At 39.6% G+C, this 19,801-nt stretch overlaps 1 protein-coding gene across 1 annotated transcript in view; it reads left to right on the top strand.

Moving 5' to 3' along the window:
• RBM33 (RNA binding motif protein 33) overlaps positions 1-19,801 on the top strand; it is a 324,419-nt gene that overhangs the window by 48,868 nt on the left and 255,750 nt on the right. The window contains exons 3-4 of the mRNA XM_070944365.1: positions 6,860-6,908; positions 7,383-7,459. Of these exons, the coding sequence (XP_070800466.1) occupies positions 6,860-6,908; positions 7,383-7,459 (126 nt within the window). The remainder of the gene's footprint in view (positions 1-6,859; positions 6,909-7,382; positions 7,460-19,801) is intronic.

Here is a 19,801-nt window from a genome sequence, read left to right as displayed (position 1 = left end):
AAGAGAAACAAACGCACTTGGGCCTTTTTGCAGGAAAGCAACATTGCTAACTCTGTTTCCAGTCAGCATCTCTTGTTTGTTTCTGAACTTCATGGGGCTTTGCCAAGTAAGGCCTTTGGCAGGGTGTCAAAGAAGATAAAGGTTGGTGATTATCCCGAAGGACTTCTTCCGAAGGACTTGTTTTGCAACTAATTGGGACTCAGCTGGGAATGAATGTAATTCTCAGCTGTTACAATAAAATAGGTTTGTTTGGGACTAATTGTGTCTTGTAATGACTCAGTAAGCCTAGGTCACAACATGGATAAATGACCTCAAGGTACTGTATCACTGTTCATGGTGGAAGGAGGAGCCTTGAAACACAAGGCCGATTAGTGGTTCCCCTAAAATTTGTGGGACTTAATTGATGATTGGGGACGGACTTAAGGAGAGAGACTAACACTTTAAAGAGGACTGATGTGATAGCACGATAGAACATAACTACAATTACCATAACAACCAGAAGCAAGATTGGAGAATGGAAGAAGAATCAAAGAACAACAAAAAGAAGAATAAAACATATATTTTTATATACAAGAATATATATACAAACACTAAAGTAAGGGGGAAGAAAAAAAAGATTGTATTACAGCTATAGTTAATTATTGCATTGTGAATTTATATTTATTAATTTTATAATTACGGAATATAAAAGCAAAAGAAAGCTAACTTAATTACAATTACACTGATTGAAAATATTATAAAGAAATAATTGATAATAATTGATAAGTTGCAAGATAATAACTGATTATATTGTGATATTGTTATAGTGTTATAGTGTATATTTGCATAAATAGATAAATTCAGAATAAGTTGAAACGTATATAAGATAAAGATATAGGTGTGTGTATCTAAGACTGTTTTTGTATAAGTAAAAGGTAGAGAAAAAAGTATAAGTATATCAAAAAAAAAAAAAGAAAACAGGGAGAGAAAATAAGAATCAAAGATTAATATTTATATGTTAGTGTGGGAAAACTTCACACGAGCTTTAAAAATGTCAACCATAACCACCATAGCGAAAACAGGAAAAAAACCAACTACAAATCCTACAATAACAGTGGCATCACCACTACAGCAAAGAACAATAGACAGCATGATAGGAAAAGAAAAAAGAAAAGCCGTAAATGACATTAAATGCTATGCAAAACATGTTTCAGATGATTCAAGAAACACTATTAAAAACACAAGAAAAAATCACGGATAATCATGAAGGAATGAAAATGTTTCATGCAGAAATCAAAAATGAAATAGGAGAAATAAAAGAGGATATTAAAAATATAAATGATAAATTTGGGGATATCCAACAATCAATAATAGAAAATGAAGAAAGAATTAAAAAAGTGGAAACAAAAATAGATCACGTAGAGACAAAAGTGGAGACAATGGAGCAAAAAACTTTTCAACTAAATAAGGAATTGTCTGACTCAATAGCGATGCTGGAGATGGAGAAAGCTTCATATTTTTTGTGCTTTTAAAATATAATAGAAGAAAAAGATGAAGTTCTGGGAGAAAAAATGGCAGAGATAGTGTCAGAAATAATACAGAAAGACAAGTCAGAAATAAAAGGACAGTTGGATGAAATATACCGGGTACACACTAATTACATAAGAAGACATCGATTGGTGAGGGAAGTGCATGTAAGATTCTCAAAACGAACAATTAGAGATGAAGTATATAGAAAATCAAGAGAAGAAACTTTGACATATAAGGGCAAAGAAATTATAATCTTAAAACAAATACCTCGAAGAATCAGAAACCAACGCCAACAATATCAGTTCTTAACAACCCAATTGATTAGATATAAAATAATGTACAGATGGCGGACACCGGATGGGATTTTAATCACATGGCAAGACAAAAAGTACAAAGTAGAAACAGTAGAGAAAGCAAGAGAATTTTATAATTTACATTTTACACAGGAAGAGGAACAGGAAAGTAAAGAAGAAACAGAGAGTAGAAGCCAGGAGGAAGAACAAATAGAAGAAGTGGCACAAGAAAAGTAAGAAAGAGTCAAGAAAAAGAACGAGAGGAAAGAGAAGGTGCGAGAGCAAAAAGGTGGATGGAGACAAGACACAGCAAAAAACAGTTACACTAGGCAATGGAAGAGGCAATCAAACTTCTCTCGGTAAACATAAATGGATTAAACGCGCCAAAGAAAAGAACACAAACATTCACAAAACTACAAAAATTGTAGTTTTAAAAAGACATATATATCTTTTTAAATTGGTTTTAATGTTTGTATCTATGTTTTTACTTTGGCTGTACACTGCCCTGAGTCCTTCGGGAGAAGGGCGGTATATAAATTTGAAAAATAAATAAATAAATAAATAAATAAATATCAAAAAAGGATACCAAAAATTATTAGAAAACCCAAAATTAGGAAAATTATATACATCTTTGATGCAAAAAAATAAGAGAGGAGTAGCGGTCTATGTAAAAGAAAGGTTACAATCAAAACTAATATATGCAGTCGAGGAAGGAAGAACGGTGATGGTCGAGTTAGAAACAGAAAGGAAAAAATCACTATTAGTAGTAATATATGCCCCTAACCAAAATCAACAGGAATTTTTTAAAGGAATACATAAAAAATATTAGAATTAGAATATGAAAATATCTGTCTAACTGGAGATTACAATGCAATAGTAGATGCCAAAAAAGATTATAAAAGTGGTAAGAGAAATTAAAAAAAAGAAAGAAACACTACCAAAAGAATTTTTCAATATGGTCGCGGAAATAAACCTGAGATGTTTGGAGGGAGACTCATGAAGACGAGAATCAATATACATTTTACTCTAATCCACACCAATCCTGGTCTAGAATCGATATGGCTTGGATGACTGCGGATATTAGGACAGGTGTAGAAACAATAGGGATAGGAGTAAATGAATGGGCAGACCACAACCCAATACTCTCATAAATTGGAAGGGAAAAAAAAGATTTAGGAGATGGACAATGAATCAAAATATATGGAAAGAAAAAGGGTTTAAACAAATGCTGGAAAAGGAATTAGAATCGTTTTTTAATATAAACAAGAGAGAGGATACTTCCCTACAAAACATTTAGGATACAACAAAAGCATACATAAGAGGACTGACGATGGCATACTTAGGGAAGAAAAATAAAGAAAGGAGACAACAGCAAGACAAACTATATGAAGAATTAAAAAACACAGAATACAAATTACAAAAAGATCCCCAAAATAAAAAAAATAAGAGGAATGGAACATAACAAAACATAAAATAAATTTGATAAATCAAAAAGAAATAGCCCAGAAAATAAAGATGGCAAAACAAAACTATTTTGAATTTGCAAAAAAAACAGGCAGATGGTTGGCATATAAATTGAGAAAAGAAAAAGATAAAAAAATGATATACCAACTCAGAGACGAAAAAGGAGAAATTCAATACAGAAGAGAAGCTAAAAAGGAAATTATCCAGACATTCTTTTCAAACTTATACAAACAAGAAGAGGTAGAGGAGGAAAAAGTAAAACAGTATATAGAAAGATCAGAAATGGCAACAATTACAGAAGAACAAAGAGAAATATTAAACGGACCGATAACTAAACTTGAATTTGAATTGGCACTGAAAAAACAACAAAACAACAAAACACCGGGGCCAGATGGGCTACCGGCGGAATTATATAAAAACCTACAGGAAATATTGGGAGAAACCATGTTAGAACTATATAACAAGGCTTTGGAAAAGGCAAAAATTCCGACAACCTGGACAGAGGCAATAATTACTATCATACCCAAAGAAGATATGGACCATCAGTTAATACAAAATTACAGACCAATCTCCCTGCTAAATACAGATTACAAGATATTTGCAGTAATTATAGCTGAAAGAATTAAAAAAGTATTAAATAATCATATACACTCGGACCAAAATGGATTTCTGCCGGGCCGACAAATCAAGAATAACATGAGAATCATAATAAATACATTAGAGTTTTACGAATCACATCCGGAAAAACAAGCTTCACTGGTTTTCCTTGATGCCTAGAGAAGAGTACGACTATAAAATATATAAATAACAAATGTATGGAGTGAAATAAAAATGTATATAACAAGAATGTAGAAATGTATAATATTAAAGATATAACTAAAATATATAGATCTTTACGGGGGGAAGAAAAAAAAAGGAGAATGGGGGGGGGAGAGGAATGAAATGAAGACATGGGGGAAAAAAACAAAATAGTGTTCTGTCCCCGTCCCCACACACACACAAACAGCCAGCCGGGGGTTAAAGAATTACTTGGCACACACAAGGTTCGTTATCAGGAACTTGGCAGCAATACGATAACCGTCTGCCAAGTGCTTTACTTCAAGAAGAGGGAGTTTTCCTCCACCAGATAATCAACAAATACACACAGTTTTCAAAAACAGTCCAGCTCAAACAGAAACCTTCAGCAGATTCAGGCGTTGTACAAAGTGACTAGCCAGAAGTTAGCTTTGTCCGTCACAGAGTCTAAATGGCCACCACACTCTCTTATATAGCCTGTGGGGTGTGGTCCAGTGACTCAGCTTAATCCCTGGCACGCCTCCTCATCTGCGAACGTTTATCTCGCCTTCGTTGGCGTGGATCCAGGAACGACGTATCACCGTCATCTCTGTCATTGGAGACACCTGGCTCCTGGCCAATCTCCTCTCCCTCGGCAGACACCTGAGGCATAGCCAGAGAGGAGGGGCCTGGAGAGGGAGGCCTGGCCGGCTCCTCTCCTTCATGTTCGGAGCCTTCTTCCTCCGATAAGATGGGCTCGGGGGTCGGAGCCACAACAAATAGCAGAAGGAAGACCATGATGAAACGATGCTTAAAAATGATAAAGATATTTATATGTTGTATGTTATGTGAATGTCATATATGTGTTATAATAAAATTACAAATTTTAAAATTAAAAAAAAACAAGCAAAGAAAAAAAAAGATAAAGGAGTTAACCAACCTCTCTGGATTGCTCCAGGGGGAGGCAGGACATGGGCTTATGATTGGCTTTCCACCTCTGGCCTTCAACTCCCGGGCAGGGGGCTTCTAACACTGTTTCTGTATTTCAGCAACTGCCACCTGGCTCACCAGCCGCTTTAGAAGCGGGGGAGGCAGATTTCTTTTGAGAAGGCTTCTCTGTGGCCCTTGCCCATTTTCCATGAGAACTCAGACTTTGAAGAGACTATGCAGGAGGGGGAGAGCAGCTCTGAAGAACCCATGGAGGAGGGGGGACCAAGTTGGAGGGGGGAATGATGTAGAAGATGACCAGGCTGAGCCTGAGGGAGGGATCAAACACTTCAACTGTTTGGAGTTGCTCTGCTCCCACAAGAGACCTAAGTCCAGCCCCTCTTGAATTCCATTGACTCTTATCTAGTGCCATGTTGCCGTGACTTTTAGTAGATCATATTCTTGTGTATAGGTAGCATGGAATAAATTCCTAGTATTTTTGAACTCTATCCTGGCTCCTGATTTCTTGCACCTGATAGTCCTGCTCTCACATGACCTTGATTTACAAAGATTTTGCTAAAAACTAGTGTTTACTTCCGATTTTCAGCAAAAACGTGCAATAGCAAACAATAGGTTTGCTTAACACCCATGGCATTCATTTAAATGACCGCTGCAAAAAAAGTGTGTAAAATTGGGTCGGTCACCTGATGACCTACAACTGTCATAACTTATGACTGTAATGTGCAGGCTCTATTATGGCCGTAGGTTGAGGACTATCTGTAGGTCCTTCCATATGGAATTCTATGATGCTTGTTAATTCTATGATAACTATTTAGTAATGTGAGTGTACTGATAGAAATGTCCTGCACTCTCAGATCATGTTTCACTTGGCTTAATTAAAGTTTAACAATCTTCCTTTGGCAGATGCTTGATGACGTGCCATCAAATCAGTGTTGACTGTTAGTGGCCACATAGATTTTCTCCTTGAGAATCTGTCCCTAACTTGGTCTTTCAGGTCTCCCAACAGTGTACTGATTTCCACTGTAACTGAGTCTGTCCGCTTTGCTGCTTGGCATCCTCTTCTCTTTCCTTCTAACTGTCCCAGTCTTATCCAGAGAACTAGGTCTTTGCATAATGTAATAATGAAGTATGCTGATGTTTCCAACTATCTTTATGCAGAACAAGTTTGCATTTTTTCATTAAAAATGTTTATGCTTATCTTGTAAAGAATTAAAACAAGCCACACCTTTGAATTAGACTCTGCTGCAGTTGCACATTAGGGCCCTTTCTGTTGACATAGTACACTTCAGCTTTGTTAGGTATTAGTGGGAGAAAATGTTTCAGAGAATTCTGAGTGAATTATTGTGCTATTGAAATAGAAACTGTCTTTCTTTGGAATTAATCAGAATTCTAACTTACATTTAGCAATTACAGAGTAATGCAGTTGGAAGGGACCTTGGAGGTCTTCTAGTGCAATGGCCCCCAACCTTTTGGGCACCAGAGACCAGTTCCATGGAGAGAGGTTCTTCTGTGGACCGGAGGGGTGTGGTTTTGTGTGCTGCCTGCATCCCGTGGATGGGGCTCCACTTGTTTGCGCGACCTGGTTTCTGGCATGTTGCAGACTGGTGCCAGTCCACGGACCAGGGGTTGGGGACCCCTGTTCTAGTCCAACCCCATGCTCCAGTGCTCCAGCAATTCTGTTTCTCTGCTTTAGTTGACTTCAGTGTAGAAGTCTTTCTCGTTTAATGAAAAATTAGGTTACCCTCTTTTTAGTTTGCATTGCTGTTGAGATCTTTAAGTATATTTTGGGTAAAGTAGAATGATACTGACAAAGGAACTGCTGCTTTGCCACTGTTTTGAAGAATTGATTACTATATCTCTTTTTTTTCTAGTGAATTAGATGATGACTTACTAGGAGAAGATTTGTTGACTGGCAAAAAGGTAAATCAGTCTGTTTAAAGTATATGCTTGCATATATGGGAAAAAGTAATTTGATTACTTTGTAATAAACTACAATGGTGCAGCTCCTGACTGTTTAGAATCATCTTGTCTCCTGCTGTTCCAGTAAAGAACTCCAAATGCCTGTTTGTTATCAGTTCATGTTTATTAATTTGTGTCTAAGTATAGTACTAAATCTATTTTTCCCCACCACAGCAACAAGTCTGTGAGGTAGGCTGAGTGAAGAGATTCTTGGATCCAGGACAGCTTTTATCTTGTCTACCCACCACAGATCCCTTATGGGGATTATTGTTTCCAGATCCAGAAGAAAGTAATTGAGGGAGACAGAAGAGGAAGAATCTGGTGTCAGATTTCCTCTTTCAAGACTGGATACTTCACAGGGAAAATAAAGGAAGTGTATGGCCTTTTACAAGCTTCTAAAATCAGTTCAAGGTTGTTGTTTTTTTCCAATTTTAGACTCAGTCAGATATGTCAGATGAAGAACTGAATGATGATCTTCTGCAAAGCGATAATGAAGAGGATCAACATTACAGGTTTGTGTTTTGCTGTTTGAGCCAAATAGTGTAACTTGTTTTCTAGATCAGTACTTTCAGATTAGTTATTTGTATTCCTATGATAGAATAGCACATATAATGTGCTGTTAGGGATAAAAGCATTAACATTTGAGGTTCCAAAAGTGATACATGAACATTGTTGTTTCTGTGCAAGTATATGAGTAGGAATTCAACTCATTTTTGGCTGGGTATTAAAACAAAAAATAATGGTAGTATAGAACCTGATTTCCCAACCTGCAAAGGCTCAGGAACCCTTTGCAGGTGTTATGGCTTAATTAGCTGATTAGCGTGGGACACTTTGAGCCTAGAATATTGAACCTTTTCACAATATTCTAATTTTCTGAGATTGTGAATTTGGGGTTTTCATGAGCTGTAAGCCATAAAAAGAGCCTTGCTGGTACAGTGGTCTAAGCACCCTGTTATTAACACAGCTGCCTGCAATTTACTGCTGGTTCGAATCTCTCCAAGGCTCAAGGTTGACTCAGCCTTCCATCCTTTCTAAGGTAGGTGAAATGAGGACCCAGTTTGTGGGGGCAATAAGCTGACTTTGTATAAATATACAAAAGTATGAAGGCTATTGCTTAACGCATTGTAAGCCGCCCTGAGTCTCCGGAGAAGGGCGGCATATAAATCAAATTAAAAAAAAAATCATCAAGATTATGACAAATCAAGGCTTGAACTATCTCGCTTTGCATGTAATGAGTCTATCTCATATATTAGTTTCACCTTTTAAGTTGCATTACTGAAATAAATGAACTTTTGCACAATATTCTAATTTTTTGAGTTTCACCTGTAGGGTTTCCTGCTTGAGCAGGGGCTTGGACTAGAAGACCTCCAAGGTCCCTTCCAGCTCTATTCTGATTGATTGATAGAAGTATCACCTGAATACATTAAAACAAATAATTGATCTCACATGTTTCTCAGTTGCACAATTGTTCAACCTCTGATGTTTTATAACTGTGGGGTCCTTGGTGCTCTCTGAGCTTGGTTCAACCAAGCTCCGAGAGCACCAAGGACCCCACAGTTCAACCCTGAGCTACAAGTATTCTCTTCTATCAGTAGTTATAACTGTCTTTAATCTGTTCTGCCTATTAATTAAAATATAGCAAATGCCATATAAAAGTATATTTATAATTCAGAAGGCTATATAACAACAGAACAATTCTGACACTGAACTCCTTATTCAGGAATCAGCTTGCTCAGAGGGGGCTGACAGGCACAACTCAGCATAACAGTTGAATTGTGGTCTCACTAACTTTACAGCCAGGACAGAACTGCATCTTTGAAACATTTCTGGCTATTGCTGCCTTCTAATTTGTTCATTTCCATGACTTTTGCATGCCATGTTTTTTTGTGATTGACAAATTAAAATGGCATTGGGAAGATCCAAGTTTAGTTCCACCCTCAGCCATGGCAGTTCGCTCGGTGACTTTGAACCAATCACACTCTCATCCCAACCTACCTCCCAGGGTTATAGCTGTGTGTGGGGAGGGAAATAAAGGAGGGAGAGCCCCATATGCTGCATTGAGTTCCTGAAGGGCAGACAGGATATAAACGGGGAAAAAAATATAGTTTTCAGAGAGAGAGAGAGAGAGAGTAAAAAGAAACTCCTAGAGAATCATTACGTCATTCATTGAAAGTTGGTATGCTTTATTGGCAAAAAAACTCAACTATTATTTTTAATTGCCTGAATTGATAGCCCTTTATGGAAATTTTTTTCAGAAAACTTGATTGCTCTTCAAATTTTAGATAAGACCTATTAAAGGAAAGACCTATTAAGGACATAATTCAAATTGGAGTTGTTGAAGTTTATAAGGACTAAGTGCAAATCCCTGCATATTGAAGTATATTAAGCCATACCCTGTTTAAAAATACTTCATTACAGTAACTTGTAAATCCAAAACATTGATGCTTGGCAGTATTAATGCAGCTAGTATAATGGATAACTAATGTTGCACTAAATGGAAAATAGATGCTGATCACCTTCTGCCTATATTTGTTAGCCTGGGTTTTAAAAACGAATGCACCATGCTTAGTTACCCTTTACTTCATACCAGGCTAACCTGTTAGAACATATAGAGCATTCAGAAAGTATTAAAAACCCCTTCACTTTTGTCAATTTTGTTATGCTGCAATCTGATTCTACAGTTGTTGAAATTCATTTTTTTCTCATTAATCTACACTCAGTACCCCATAATGACAAAGTGAAAACATAATTTTAGAAATGTCTGTAAATTTATTAAAAATAAAACATTGAAATATCACATTGGCATAAGTACAGTATTCAGACCCTTTGGAACAACACTTGAAAGTTAGCTCAGGTGCCTCCCATTTCTCTTGATAGTTGCTGACATGTTTCTACACCTTGATTGGAGTCTACCTGTGGTAAATTAAATTGGACATGATTTGGAAAGGCACACACCACTCTATAGAAGGCCTCACAGCTGACAATGCATACTGTAGCAGAGCAAAAGCCATGAGGTCAAAGGAACTGTTTGCAGAGCTCAGAGACCGGATTATTGCAAGGCACAAATCTGGGGAAGGCTACAATAAAATTTCTGCTGCACTGAAGGTTCCTAAGAGCACAGTGGCCTCCATAATTCTCAAATGGAAGAAGTTTGGCACAACCAGGACTCTTACAAGAACTGGTTGCCTGGTCAAACTGAGCAATCGGAGAAGGGCCTTAGTAAGAGAGGTGACCAAGAACCTGATGGTCACTTGTGACTGAGCTCCAGAGATCCTGTGTGTAGATGGAACGCAGTTCCAGAAGGACAACCATCACTGCAGCCCTCCACCGATCTGGGCTTTATGGCAGAGTGGCTAGACAGAAGCCTCTCCTCAGTGCAAAACACATGAAAGCTGGCTTGGTGTTTGCAAAAAACCACCTGAAGGACTCTCAGACTTTGAGGAACAAGAGTCTCTGGTCTGATGAAACGAAGATTGAACTGTTTGGCCTCAATTCTAAACATGTCTGGAAGAAACCAGGCACCGCTCATCACCTGCCCAATATCATCCCAACAGTGAAGCATGGTGGTGGCAGCATCATGCTGTGGGGGTGTTTTTCAGCAGCAGGGACTGGGAGACTGGTCAGGGTTGAGGGGAAGCTGAACAGAGCAAAGTACAGGGATATCCTCAATGAAAACCTGTTCCACAGTGCAGTATCTCAGAACCTCAGACTGGGCCGAAGGTTCACTTTCCAACATGATAATGATCCTAAGCACACAGCCAAGACAACATAGGAGTGGCTTAGGGACAACTCTGTGAATGTCCTAGAGTGGCCCAGCCAGAGCCCTGACATGAACCCTATTGAACACCTCTGGAGGGACCTGAAAATGGCTGTCCACTGACAGTCGCCATCCAACCTGACTGAGCTTCAGAGGATTTGCAAGGAAGAATGGCAGAAAATCCCCCAATCCAGGTGTGCAAAGCTTGTCATGTCATACTCAAAAAGACTCGCTGTAATTGTTGCCAAAGGTGCTTCAACAAAGTACTGAGTGAAGGGTCTGAATACTTATGCTAATGTGATATTTCAGTTTTTTCTTTTTAATAAATTTACAGGCATTTCTAAAATTCAGTTTTCATTTTGTCATTATGGGGTACTGAGTGTAGATTAATGAGAAAAAATGAATTTCAACAACTGTAGAATCAGACTGCAGCATAACAAAATTGAAAAAAAGGAAGGGGGTTTTAATACTTTCTGAATGCACTGTATATTCTAACACAGGGGTGTCAAACTTGATTTCATTGAGGGCCGCATCAGGCTTGTGGTTGACCTCGGGGTGGGGCGTGGCCAGCTCAACATTGCTTGTGGCTGGGGGTGCCTGTGGCAGTCCGGGTGGGGCTGAGGGGATCCATTGTCTCCAGCAGAGTAAGGCGAGACCAGGGTGAGTGCCAAACCCTAGTCCACCAGAGGAGCCTTGCTATCCCTCTCAGGCCATGCAGAGGACTCCCGGACGGCGGTGCAGGCTGCCTGGAGCCCTGGGCAGTGGAGGGCAAGCACCCAGCCCAGCCCTTGAGTTCCCAGGGCACCAGGACCCCACAGCCCAGCCCAGCCCCGCTTCCCCAAAGGGGCACCCGGCTCCACTTACCTCCTCCTTGAGGCTGCTGCTGTGCTCGCTCTCCTTGGCCAGGTTGCTCATGGTGTGTGCAGGAGGGCAAAGTGTGTGGGTCAGAGGGAGGCCCACTCCTTCTCCATGCAAGGAGACCCAGCTTTGTAACCAAAGCATCCTCAGCGATAGGATGGGAGACCACCAGGAGAGGTCAGTAGGAAGGGACAAGGGGATGGTGAAAAGGCAGCAGGGCTGCTGATGGCCAAGTGCTAAGGCAAGACTTTCCTCAGACCCTCCCTCTCATTATAATTCCCTTCCCTTCCTCCCTTTTCTTCTTTTTCCTTCCCTCTTCTTTCTTTATTCTTCCTTCCCCTCTTTCCTTCTTTTTTCTTTGTCTTTCCTCTTTCCCTTTCCCTTTCCTATCCCATCTTGATGCTCAATTGCAAATGGCATTTCTAAATGCCTCCGTGCTGTGATCAAATGCCACTTTTGCTAGTAGTTTGTGGCCACTTAAAAGACTGAGAACAAACCAGGCTCAGTTTATCTCGTGCTTGCATTTAGTGGGGACGTCCACAAACAACAGTACAACAAAACTGTCAAAATGGCGGCTGTGATAGTTGATCAGAGCTCCTCTTTTTTTTATGTGCAACAGCTTTAGCACTTAGGAACAGAGGTAAGTTAGTTGCTTTTCTATTAATACATAATCCTTAAAAGGGCTCTCCTGTAGGGACCCTGCATGGTCTAATTCAGACTGGAAATATAGCAAAGGAAAATACTTTCCTCCACTCTGGTTTGTCCTGTTTTCCCCACTGGAAATGGCTGTTTGCAACACACAAAGAGGGGATACTTTCCTAAGAGCTCACAATTCAAGGAATACCAATGTTAACTTGGATTGCCAACAAAGTTCTGTCTGTGACAAAACAGAACACAAAATTGCTTTCTCCTTTGAACTGGGGCATCTCCAACCAAGTTGCTGTTCTGCCCCAGCTACAGATCCCAAAGAACACAGCACACACAAACTCTGAAAAAAACTTAGTTTACTCAAATAACGCAGTTTTAGCAAATGCCGGCTGTTAATAAGCATTCTTAACAGCCTGCCAGAATTCCACAGATAAGATAGTCAGAGTCTTACTGGAGTTGGCAGAAAGCCCAGAAGCAAGGTTGCAGAGAAATCCCAATGCGATGATTAGCGATCTAAAGTTGTTTCCTGCAGCTTGTTACAAGCTGCCTTCTCTCTTAAATAAGCTAAGGGAGTGGCCAATTAGCCCCAAGCCTTACTCTCGAGGAGACCTCCTCCTGAGGAAACACTCCTGCCTTTTGGCAGCTCTGCGTGCCCGTGCATTGAGAAGAGGCTCCTCCTCTTCATCCTCTTCACTTAAAGGAGCCTCTGGAGGTTCTGAAGGCCCTGACTGAATCCCTGCCTCTGGCACCACATCTTCTTCAGCCTCCTCACTGTCTGACTCGAGCGCCGGCTGCACAGGCTGCTGGCGCAGCACCACACCAGCCTCCTCGTCGTCGGGATCAGCAACAATCCGTGCAGGCTGCTGGCGGGCCACAACAGTTGCCTTTCCGTCCTTCCTCCCTCCCTCCCTTCCCTGCTTTTCTTTTTAAAGCTGCCAGAGGCTCTGGGCAGGGGCTTCCCATTTTGACCCATCCTCCCTGCCGTTGCCTCTGCACCTGATGGGCCTCTGTTTGGCTGTTAGCTCAACTCTACCGTCTACTCAACTCTAACACAAGCACACGTGTTTGTGTATGTGTGTGCGCACGGAGGGGTCTCCTTGCAGCCCCGTCGTTTTTGGTGCCACTACAAAACAGATGATTTCCTAGTGCTGACCCATCTCTAGCCTTATTGGTTCGGTAAGGAGCGTGGTGGGGGTTCCCCCTATCAGTGATCCATCGACCTGCTCAAACCTCATAGGCTGGGGTAACTTTTTAGCTCTGATGCCCAGTTTCAGAACCATCTGTAGGCTGATTAGGCGGTGGGTGCAACCTGAGTCTATTAAGGTGTCCACAGCCCCCTGGGTTGAGTCGTCCTCGAATCTAACCCTTAGTTCTTTTTTTTTTTTTTTTTTTATTGAAAAAGTTTTTCAAATACAAGTTTTTCCCCCTTTTCCTCCCTTCTTCCCTAACCCCCCCTCACCACCCATCCCCCCCGTGACTTCTTCTTCACAACAATAAGCTAATTCATAATTAATTACATAATATTTTACCATGCCCTTACTCACTCCTCAAAGTACTGACCCTTAGCAAAGTATTCTTATAACTCCGCTTTTCTCCGCTTTTCACAATCTACCCTTTTTCTCCTCCCCCAAACTTATAAAATATTATTATTATTACAACAACATAACCTTTACTTTTATATATATATTAATTTAACATTTCAAAGCAGCCTTCTCCAAATTTAACATTTATTCAGTTCTATCCGATTCTTCCACTCCCCAAAATATATGACTTAAAAATCCTTTTTCTTAAACTAATCAATCACTAAACTAGCCTATTTCAACCCAGTTTCCTGCAAGATTACCATGCACTACAATTCTAAATATAATCCACTGCCCACTCTGCTAAAATATACATATGTCTATATATACATTCCATTTTATAAAAAAAGACAATAACTTTAAATTTATAATTCATTTAGTATCTTCTTTGATGTCTTTCCACTAGATTGTTAAATCCATCATCCATAATAGGGTAACATAGCATCCTGGTGCAACAGTTTATTCAAAATCTTCAGTCATCTTCTGCCCCCATCAATAATGAATATCCTCATGTATATATAAAAATAAAAACAACCACCCGAGTGACATTATAATTATATTCCATATAGTTGTAATTGTGGTTTTCATCAGGATTATAAATCCCCATCATCTTTGTGGGTAACAGCCAGATCTTCTGCATGCCCCAGCATGACTCTCTTGCCTTGTAACTCAAAATAGTTATAATATATTTATCGGTAAGAGAAATCCAAAATAGATAGTTCAAGTTCAAATCCAACAATGTAAGGCTCTTTCCACATCCCAAAATCACGGCATTGCAGAGATCTGCCACTTTCCTCAAGATAGTATTAAACAATAATTCGCCTCCAATATCTTTTCACATATTCATTTATTTTTTTTTTAAAATCCCTGGCTTCACTGTTGCTTGGTTTAGAAACTACTATTTCTACGAGATCTGTTTCTTTTCTTTTTCTTTTGCGGGTTGCATTTCCATCCAGATTTCCTTCCTACAAGTTGTGTATCAGCTGATCGGTTGTCATTCTGCTTTGTAAATTGATCTTGTTGGTTTTGTTTTATTATCTCATATGTCTTTTCCTTCACTTGTATATCAACTGGTTGATTTACGCACTTGTCTGTAAGTTGATAGTTCATCACATTAAAATCAGATGACACTGCTCTCAAATTTATAGACAGTCCAGCTGGGGTATCCAAGGAGTCCAAAGACAGTTTATCTACCACAGCCTCTGTAATTTGATGTTTTCCCTTTATTTCCAACTCCTTTTGCTTGTCCTGTGTTATGCCTAAAGATGTTAAATTTATTTTTAAAATTTTTTGATAAAATTCTTCCGCTTTTTCGACTGTATCCAGTTGGTATCTTACTCCTTGGTGTCTCAATATTAAACCAACTGGGACGTCCCACCTAAATAGAATATTCCTTTTTTTTAACTCATTCACTAGAAAACCAAATTTCTTCCTCTCCATTAACATCTTGGGCGGGAGTTCCTTAAAAATCCAAATCTTTCTTCCACGAAATTGCAAAGCAGAGTCATAAGAATTCTGGACAATATTATTTCTAATTTCTTTGTCTGTAAAATAAATCACCACATCTCTAGGCAATTGCCTTTGTTTTGCCAACCAGGAGTTTATTCTATAAATTCTGTCAATCCTGCAAAACACTTCATCAGGTTGAACCTTTAAAATCCCAGCCAGAATTTCAGAAGATATCTTCCTTAAATCATCTCTGTCATCTTCCTGCAAACCTCTCAGTCTAATTGCATATTCTGTAAAATTGTATTGGATCATTAAAACTTCTCTTTCAATCCTCTGTTGTACATTTTCTTCAATAACAGTCTTTTGATCAGCCTCCATTTTAAGTTTGTCTTCTGAACTATTATCCTGAATGTTTGCCAAATCCTTTTTAATTTTTTGGATCTTGTCATCCAAATTCTCCTCAGTTTCTTTCATTTTAGAGTTAGTATTTGCTTCCAACTGAGTCATAAAGTCTGCTAAGCCATTAGCTACTTTTAAAATCTTTCGATCCAAAAAGCCAAACTTAGATTTCACCAGTTCACCAATTTCTTTGATTTCCAACTTAAATTTTTCACGTTGCTGATTCACAATCTCATCCCTTCTTACAATCTCCTCAAGAAGAAATTCTATTATATTAAAGTCAGGTTTCTGTGACTGGAGAGTTAAAACTTGTTGATGTAATTTATTAATGGGGGAATCCCCCCCCACTGCCTGTTTGTCTAGTTTTATAAGTCTCAGTGCCATTTTTCCACGCAGACAAAATTTACTGGAAAAGAGAGAGAAAAAAAAAACTTTTTTCCAACCAAGATCAATATCAAATCCTCAAAGAGAAAAAAGAAAAAAGAAAAAAAAAACAGAAAAAAAACTTTTTCAGCGGAATGGCGGCTCGAAAAAACTCCGTTTCCATTAGGAAACGGAGATAGAGCCGGCTGGGGTGGGTAGAGTCCTCTGCCTAATCCCAAAAGTTTTTTATTTACTTTTGGGAGGGAGCGGAAGAGACTCCCCGTATCCCCAGCCGACGCTCCGGGCTCTGGGAAATCTCTGCTACACGCAGAGCTAGGGGGCAAAAGCAAGCCTGTAAATCTGTCAAATAAATTAATTAAAGAAGATATGAGCTGGACCTTTGATCCTGAAGCGCAAGTATTCCTTTTATTCTATTTTGCCTAAGAAGTGAAGTGAAGGGAAAAAAGTTTTTTTTTAAAATGGCGATTGCTGCTGCGGCTTGAAGAGAGGCTGAAAGGGAAACTCCTTCCGTTTTCAATTACAAAGTAGCAGAATGAATACTTTTGGCTGTAACTGAAGGCAAAATCTCACTCTCACCCTTAGTTCTTGAAGGAAGGTGTCGATGTTTCCCAGTTCTGGTGCACCCTCATCATAGAGCTGGGTCACCCATTCTGCCACCTCCCCCTCCAGATTTGAGGTCACCACATGAACCATCGCCTTGTTGCTTGGGTAGTCTGACACATGGTCGTCCAGGTGAGCCCATACCTGATTTAGAAGGAATGCAAGCTTCTCTTGGTCTCTGTTGAACGTGGCCTTCATCGGGTGAGGGGCTGGTGGCCGAGGGGGAGGAGGAGGTTGCAGTGGCTCCCAAGCTGGAGGCCATTGCCCCTGGAACCAGCTGGCTTCGGGGTAGTATGGCTATGGCAGGGGTCCCTGCCACCCCAGAGGGTTACGCTTGTGGCCAGGCAGGCTCACTACCTGTTGATGGCACAGAGGACTTCGTTGCAGCTCTGGGGATGACCTTGCCGATGGTACCGGGGGCAGGCTAGCTGACTGAGCCGCTGCGGCTGGACTCGGGCTGCTGCGGGGTGGAAATGATAGTGTGGGTCAGCTCAGGATCACTCCGTGCGTCTCAAACTTACACGACTGTCCCATCCCCTCAATGCTCATCCGGTCAAACCTCTCCTGCAGATTCTCCACCATCTGGCCGGGGTGGGCGGTCAGGTATCACCATTGCCCTGACTCGTCCAACTTGATGGGTCTCCTCGCCCTCTAGCGTGTAGTGAGGGCGGCCAAGTCCTGTGTGGATGTCAACGGATGTCAATTTCATTCCAAATCCCTGGCCGGAGCCCTGGCATCTGAGGTCGTCCTCGGCCCGGTACTGGTTTCTGGTGGCCGGAGCCTCCTTCCGGGCCTTCGGAGGGGTTTCTGCTGAGAGTGCAGCCTCCCCCAGTGGTACCGCGGTCTGCTGGCTCTCAGTAGGGACTGCACTGGCACTGGCGGCCCGCTCTCGCTCCTTCTCCATCTTCTTGGTCTTCCCTGAGTCTTCTCTGCTTCCTCAAAAGTTGGGTGGGCAGTCGGGGCTCAGGACCCTGGAGAGCGGCTCCAGATGGAGCGGAAAGTTAGGACAGTTGGTTTACTGTCAGCCTTTCTTTTTTTTTTTTATTGAAAAAGTTTTCAAATACAAATTTTTTCCCCCCTTTTTTCCCCCCCCTCCCCCTCCCCCTCCCTAACCCCCCCTCCCCACCCATCCCCCCCGTGACTTCTTCGTAACAAAAAAACCCTAATTCATAACAGATTACTTACTCCCTCCTCAAAATACTGACCTTTACTTACTAAAAATATTATAAATATTATAACATCCCCCTTTATCCATACCTTTCAGAAAAGAAGAGAAAAAAAAACATTATACTATAACTATTATAAAATAACTTCTAATTTAACATAATAGTGTTTTATATCTATATATTATTACAACAATTCAAAACCACCTTCCGCTTTAAAACTATACGATAAATCCTACTTTAATATTTAATCTTCTATATATATTACTATAACATTTCAAAGCGGCCTCCCCATAAAATCTAATTTAACATTTATTCCACTCTATCCATTTCCTCCACTCCCCTAAATATATCACTTAAAAATCCCTTTTCTTAAACTAATCAGTCTGTAGCTAGCTTATTCACCCACTGTCCTGCAAATTTACCATACACAACAATTCTTAATATCTTTAATTCACTGCCCACACTACTTAAAAATATATATATATATATTCCATTATATCTAAATAAAAAAAAAAAGAAAAGACAATAACTTTAAATTTATAGTCCATATAATATCTTCTTTGAGGTCTTTCCACTGGATTGTTAAAACCAACATCCATAATAGGGTAACATAGCTTGCTGATGCAACAGTTTATTCAAGATCTTCAATCATATCTGCCCCCATCAGTAGTAAATATCTTCTTATATGTATAAAAGTAAAAACAACCACCCGAGTGACATTATAATTATATTCCATATAATAATAATTGTGGGTTTCATCAGGATTATTGATTTCCATCATCGTAGTGGGTAACAACCGGATCTTCTGCATGCCCCAGCATGATTCTCTTGCCTTATGATTCAAGATAATTATAATATATTTATCAACACAAAAAGAAATTTCAAAGTGGATAATTCAAATCCATCAGTTTGAGGCTCTTTCCACGTCCCAAAATTACGGCAATGCAGAGATCTGCCACTATCCTCAGGATGATATTGACCAATATGTCGCCTCCTCTATGTTTTCACATAATCATTCATATTTTAAAGTCACTGGCTTCACTGTTGCTTGAGTTAGAAATTTCTATTTTTATACAACCTATTTCTTTTTTTGTTTTCTTTTTGTGGGTTTGACTTCCATCCTGGTTTCCTTTCTACAGATTGTATGTCAACTGGTCGGTTTTCATTCTGCTTTGTAGATTGGTCGTGTTGATTTTGTTTTTGTGTCTCATGTTTCTTTTTTATCCCTTGTATATCCCCTAATTGGTTTCCATGCTTGTCCTTGCCTTGATAAGTCATCACATTAAAATCAGATGGCACTTCTCTCAAATTTGTAGATAATCCAGCTGGGGTATCCGATAAATCCAAAGGCAATTTATCTGGTACAGTCTCTGTAATTCGATATTTTCCCTTTATTTCCAGCTCCTTCTGCTTATCCTGTATTATACCTGAAGATGTTAAATTCATGTTCAACCTATTTTGATAAAATTCTTCCGCTCTTTCAATAGTATTTAACTGATATCTTTCTCCTTGATGTCTCAGTATAATACCAACTGGGGCGTTCCACCTATATGAGATATTTCTCTTTTTTAACTCAGACACCAGAAAACCAAATTTCTTCCTTTCTGTTAATATCTTAGGTGGGAGTTCCTTGTAGATCCATATCTTTCTTCCATACAGTTGCAAATTAGAATTGAAGGAATTTTGCACAATATTATTCCTAATTTCCTTGTCCGTAAAATAAATCACCACATCTCTAGGCAGTTGCCTTTGTTTAGCAATCCAGGAATTTATTCTGAAAACTCTGTCAATCCTACAAAACACTTCCTCAGGTTGAACCTTTAAAATCCCAGCTAGAATTTCAGAAGATATTTTCCTTAAATCATCTCTATTATTTTCCTGCAAACCTCTCAGTCTTATCGCATATTCTGTAAAATTATATTGTACCATTAGAACCTCTTTTTCAATCCTCTGTTGCAGATTTTCTACATTACCAGACTTTTGGTCAGCATCCATTTTAGGTTTTTCTTCTGA

The sequence above is a fragment of the Pituophis catenifer genome, unplaced genomic scaffold (genome assembly GCF_029215685.1).
Source record: "Pituophis catenifer annectens isolate HBS135680 unplaced genomic scaffold, rPitCat1.0.hap2 SCAF_5, whole genome shotgun sequence".
Classification (NCBI taxonomy): domain Eukaryota; kingdom Metazoa; phylum Chordata; class Lepidosauria; order Squamata; family Colubridae; genus Pituophis; species Pituophis catenifer.
The sequence above is the reverse complement of the archived record's forward strand: the minus strand, read 5'-3'. Positions and strand labels throughout refer to the sequence as shown.